We start from the raw sequence: 6,258 nt of genomic DNA on the forward strand, positions 1-6,258 counted from the left end.
GATGTTCCTGTGTGTAATTTATGGATTTAATATTTTATTTATTTAACCTTTATTTAACTAGGCAAGTTAGTTATTAAGAACACATTTTTATTTTACAACAACGGCCTACCCCGGGCCAAAACTTCCCCTAACCCGGACGAGGCTTGGCCAATTCTGCACCGCCCTATGGGACTCCCAATTACGGCCAGTTGTGATACAGCCCGGGATCGAACCAGGATCTGTAGTGACGCTTCTAGCACTGAGATTCAATGCCTTAGACCGCTACGCCATTCGGGGGCCTTACTCTTTGACACCAAACATCTAAGTAAAATTATATTTAGCAAAAGATTCTAAAAAGTTTAGTAGTGTAGAATGCACCTCGTGCAGTACATCCAAAATAACTCAAAAACACACGTCATTTTGAAATGTTATAAATGTATTTGCACAAAAACATGAACACATGACCTTGATGTTCTATATTTACAACCATCAACATTATACAGGCAACATGTTTGTATAATACAAGTCAGAAACAACATTTCATTGTATTGTATAAAGTCTAGGGATAATATGCAAAAACAACAAAACAGATAAGGGATTTGCTTTGAGTCAGTATAGCTACAGTGGAAAAACTTACTTATCTACAAATTATGCTATTTCTCTCTTGAAATGGTATCAAAATGGGAAAACTCGTCAAAGGTAAGCAATGTCCCAAAAGATTTCTATTAAGTGTTAGTTGTAAGTAAAACTCCAGATATACAACGGCATTCAGAATAATGCAAACATATGTTCAAATCTTTAAGAGTAGACGTCCTTCTTTATGATTCCTCTTCTTTAGTCATTGCCTGTCAGAGAAAACACACAAAACAAAAAAACAACATTAGATATAACATCCTGATCCAATAACCTCAAAGAATTCTGGTCCATTTCCTGGAAGGACTTTCTACGTTGCATCCCGATTCTCCACCCTTCTCCTGAAGTGTGTCAGGGCGCTTTCAAGGGTACCCTTCGGAAATGAAATTCTGAGACTAGGCATTAGGAAAGTTACCTGTTTAAGAAACTGCCGTCCGAAATAGTTTGTAGCCATGTTCTTCAAGCTCGTCCTACTGCCCACTTTACAGCGAACATAGCCATACAGGTTAGCCCCCTGTAGCACCACGCCCATGATCACCACGGCCTGGGTGGAGGAGAAGAAGACGTTGACAACAGGGACTTACACACCACTTTTCACACTGATCAACGTCATTATGAGAGAGTATGGCGCTGGCGATACCAAGCTCGTGGGGTACAATTCCCGTAGTGATCCCGTAGACAAAAAATACATCATGCACTCAATGTACTGTAAGCCACTTTGGGTAGAAGTATCTGCTAAGTGGTATATACAGTATTTATATTAAAACTAACCAGCCACTTAATCTTGAAGGAGAAGAGGGTGCTGAAGACGAAGAAGACCCAGATGACAGGACACACGACTAGACCCAGCCAGAAGATCCTCGACTCGGAGTCTGACACCAGCTGCTTTGAATTCCCCTGAGGAAGATAGGCATTTCACAAATGTGAGAATAACCTACTAGCTTGTTGACCAAGTTAGAATTTGACAATATACATTGTCACTTGTGCCGAATACAACAAGTGTAGACTTTACCGTGAAATGCTTACTTACAAGCCCTTAACCAACAGCGCAGTTCAAGAAGAGTTAAGAAAATATTTACGAAATAGACTAAAATAAAAAGTGCATCTAAAAGAATGTAAACCCCAGGATTGTATACAGTAGGTGGAGTCAGATATTACCAACTAATAGGCTTTGAGTGGGGTAAATTAATTTGAAATCAATCACTTTTGAAAGGCACCCCTTTTGATTTGAACGAAACCTTCCATACATATTTGCCCATTATAGAAGTGCTCAGAAAGTGACTTTTTGGACCTGAATGCCAAAACATTCAGGAGATAAAAGGTGCTTAGTTGACCCATTTTGCATACCATGATACATCCATGTCTTCATCACTGGAAAAGATAAACAGTTGAGATTGATATCATGTAAAAGCTTACAAACAGGGTTGTCAAACTATTTAATAATTTATGGATATTTTTTTATATTTTTAAATAAGTTTACCATTTTTTCATATTCGAATATATTGTGTCTTAGATCATATTATACATAATCGAAGGCAGGGATGTGGCAACTGGTACGGCCCCACTTTTGTAGGCCCGTAAATAAAACCTTTTTTTGGAACTCAATCGGGGTCTCAACTTACTGTTGAGAGTAAGAATAGTAGAATACACAAGATGCAATTGAGATTTTTGGTTGTTCATCAGCAGTTTCTCTCTTGCTATGTCAGTCACTGACAGTCACTCAATTAGACCTTGTCAGCTGACATTTTTGAGATTGGTAAATTAGTCTAGCCAGCTGTCTAAACTTGTAGTAATCATGGTCGAATTGCCAACCAGGCGGCCCCCATTGATTTTGTTAGTCACACTCACTCAGATATATTAAAAAATTGCAAACATTTCTTCCCACACTATATTTAAAATGGCACTAAATGAGTTATAAAATTGCAAAGTATTCTATCCACCCTATGGCAAAATGTGTAGAAGTTCAGCAGACTTGTTTTAAAACTGCATCATTTTCTCTACGCCCCATGTCAAAATGTGTAGAATTGCAGGAAATTAACTCGGAATGTTTTTTTCTTCTCCTTTTCTCTCCACTGTCAAGGGGGAGATTCAAGAGCATGTGTGGGTATGGGTATGCCTCTGCAGACTAATGAGGCCACCACCCCGATGAAAGTTCCCCATCCCTGATCTAAGGTTTTTGTGTTGTGCCCGCCATCGGGTTGAGACACAACATGCTATTGAATGCAGTGTGGTGTCATGTTTTGGTTGATAAATGTACAAAAATGGGAATAAAATTGAAAATGTCAACTTTCAAGTGGTACCACAAAGATGGTTGGAGGTCCACACATCAGAGAATGTTGACTTCAGTGGGAATATCTTATTTTATATTATACTCTCAATACTCCATAGGAAACCTATTGAAATCATAGAACTACAGATAATAGAATAGACATGACCATTTAAGTTCACATTCGACAGTGGATGGACTGGCGGTGATCTTTGTGGTAGTAATTAGAAGTTAACATTTCTATTCAATTTCAATGGTGTACCAGCTAAATTGCAGTTGTCTGGAGGGATAGGTCCATTCTACAAATTCTATATCTATGATTGAAATGACACCCACCCTGTACTCAAGAGCATGTTGTTTCTCAACAGACGGCAGGCACCACACAAAAACATCAGATTATGTGAAATAGGGTCTAAATTACAACATATGTGAATCTGAAAAAAAAATATTCACACATTTTTAGATCATTGACGTTAAAAGGTTTAAAAATGATATTATTTTTTATTAAAAAACTTAAATAAATAATAAAATATAGTTTGATAAAAATGTTTGTTAGTTTTTACATGATATCAAACTCAACCATGTTTCTTTTCCAGTGATGAAGACATGAATGTATCATGGTATGTTGGGGTATGTAGAATGGGTCAACTGAGCACCTTTAATCTCCTGAATGTTTTGGTATTCAGGTCCAAAAATCACTCATTTTCTAACCACTTCTACCATGGGCCAAACATGTACGGAAAGTGTTGTTTAAATCAAAAGGGATGCTGTCAAAAAAAGTGATTGAATTCAAATGGATTTACCCTATGACATAAAAATCCAGAGTCGATACAGGTTCTATGGAACTAGGTTTGACCCTAAAGACGAAGGTATTTCAGTAGAGGGTAGTAGTTTGTTGGGTAGTTAGTTACTGCCTACCCAGAAGGACTGGGATGTGTGTGATCTACCTTTCTGGACTCAAACACCCAGTGGCTTTTCCCATCGTCATCCACCTGGTTCCACCACCTCAGGCCCACCATCAACCGGCCTGTGATATTCTGAAATATAGTATTTGGTGTTAATACATAATTAGGCTACTTACTTCAAGCAAAAGAAAAAGAAGTTTGACAATATTTACACTTGTTCTATTGCTGTTCTATTCATATTCTATTGCTGTTCTATCGATATTCTATCGATGTTCTATCGATGTTCTATCGCTGTTCTATTGATGTTCTATCGATATTCTATCAATATTCTATCGATGTTCTATTGCTGTTCTATTGCTGTTCTATTGCTGTTCTATTGCTGTTCTGATATTCTATTGATATTCTACTAATATTCTATTGATTTTATATTGCTGTTACTGATCTATTAGTATTATATTATTATTAACTGTTCTACTACTGTTTAGGGTCTACCTTAACGGTCCAGAAGTCAGCTGACAGGAAGAGGATGATGGTGACCATGCAGGCAATGAAGCTACTGCTGAGGAGCTCACAGAGCAGGTACACCAGGATGGCACTCATTCTGAAGAATAGGTGGAAGAAGGAGGCCACTGGATGCCTAGAAAATATGGAAAGACCATGAACTTCTCATGCGTTTCACAGCCAATACAGTAGGTTGAATTGATCTGTCGCTTTTATTCAGGGCTGCGAGCCATTGCATTATACCGTCTTGTGGCTGAACCAACTTACTTGATTTTAGTCTTCTTTGACTTTCCTCTGCCTGTATCCTCCTCTGCATCAAACAGGGAGACGTCATCATCGTTGTCATCCTAGAAACATATGAAAGAAAACATTCATCACTCCATACATGTGATGTGAAAATGCTATAATCTGCATACTTCATCCATTGCATACTAAAACAGTGATCCCCGTTAAAAAAAGCTAACGTTAGCTAGCTAGACAGCCAATACCTGGATTGTTACATGTCCAGTGTGTGATAGCTATCAACTTCACCAACCTCACTAGCTAGATATTGATTAGTTAGTGTTCGTGATTTGTTAGGTGGCTATTGTCATAAAATAACTAGTTTGTTAAATAGGCCTAACATGTAAACAAATCCTAGCTAACCGATAATGTTAGCATGCAAGCTAGCTTCTCTGATTGAGAGGTATATTTTCTCCATACGTCCCAGGACGATGCAATATTACGATGTGATTTCTTAGTAACATGTTTACCATACCAAATAACCAAACTTGATCAAATCATTAAATGATATGATGAAAGAAAGCGACAATTGACGACTTACCAGTCTCATCATTGTGAAAACTGCAGACGGGACTACACTTCCGGGTTACGCACTAGGTCAAAGTGTATGACACTGACAATCATGAGTCAATTAAGATTATTTCCACATTCAAAACAACTGGGAACTTGGAAATCTCTAACTTCCGACTTCAGTGCGTTCAAGACAAAAAATAAAAAGAGCTCCGAGTGAATAATCGTTTATCGGTCAAGCAACTTGGAATTCCTAATCGGGAACTGGGGCTTCTTTCATTATTTTTTTTTCTAATTGTACAAACATATACGTAAGTGGAATTATACATTCAAAATGCATATTTAGCAAAGAACATAAGCAAATACACAGGTTAAGAAGGAAAAAACGAAGAAATAAAAGTTATAGGTATTTTACTCTATACTGCACATTCAATAATACATATGGTATGTAGTAGTGGTATATAGATGTTAGTTGGTGGTATGTAATAGTGGTATATAGATGTAAGTTGTGGTATGTAGTAGTGGGTATAATGTAGTATGTTAGTGTTAAAGTGTGGTATGTAGTAGTGGTATATAGATGTTAGTTGGTGGTATGTAAGAAAGAAAGAAATAGTGGTATATAGATTGGTGTGGTATGTAATAGTGGTATTAGATGGTTTTTTTTTTGTTTTTTAGTTGGTGGTATGTAATAGTGTATATAGATGTTAGTTGGTGGTATGTAATAGTGGTATATAGATGGAGGGTTAGTTGGTGGTATATGTAATAGTGGTATATAGATGTAAGTTGGTGGTATGTAATAGTGGTATATAGATGTTAGTTGGTGTATGTAATAGTGGATATAGATGGAGGGTTAGTTGGTGGTATATATAGTGGTATATAAGATGTTAGTTGGTGGTATGTAGTAGTGGTATATAGATGGAGGGTTAGTTGTGGTATGTAATAGTGGTATAATAGATGTTAGTTGGTGGTATGTAATAGTGGTATATAGATGTAAGTTTGGTGGTATGTAGTAGTGGTAATATAGATGTTAGTTCGTGGTATGTAGTAGTGGTATATTAGATGTAAGTTGGTGGTATGTAGTAGTGGGTATATAGATGTTAGTTGGTGGTAATGTAATAGTGGTATATAGATGGAGGGTTAGTTGGTGGGTATGTAATAGTGGTATATAGATGTAAGTTGGTG

General features: G+C 37.1%; 1 protein-coding gene across 1 annotated transcript; it reads right to left on the bottom strand.

Annotated features, from left to right (window-relative positions):
- Positions 1–397: 397 nt before the first annotated feature.
- tvp23b (trans-golgi network vesicle protein 23 homolog B (S. cerevisiae)) lies at positions 398–5,201 on the bottom strand. Its single transcript, XM_023993739.2, has 7 exons — positions 5,108–5,201; positions 4,552–4,631; positions 4,276–4,420; positions 3,826–3,915; positions 1,384–1,509; positions 1,028–1,156; positions 398–824 (listed from the first exon to the last, which is right to left on the bottom strand). The coding sequence occupies exons 1-7, from the start codon at positions 5,117–5,119 to the stop codon at positions 798–800; spliced, it is 609 nt and encodes a 202-aa protein (XP_023849507.1). The 5' UTR covers positions 5,120–5,201; the 3' UTR covers positions 398–797.
- Positions 5,202–6,258: the final 1,057 nt, after the last annotated feature.

The sequence above is a fragment of the Salvelinus sp. IW2-2015 genome, linkage group LG8 (assembly GCF_002910315.2).
Source record: "Salvelinus sp. IW2-2015 linkage group LG8, ASM291031v2, whole genome shotgun sequence".
NCBI classification, from domain to species: Eukaryota; Metazoa; Chordata; class Actinopteri; order Salmoniformes; family Salmonidae; genus Salvelinus; species Salvelinus sp. IW2-2015.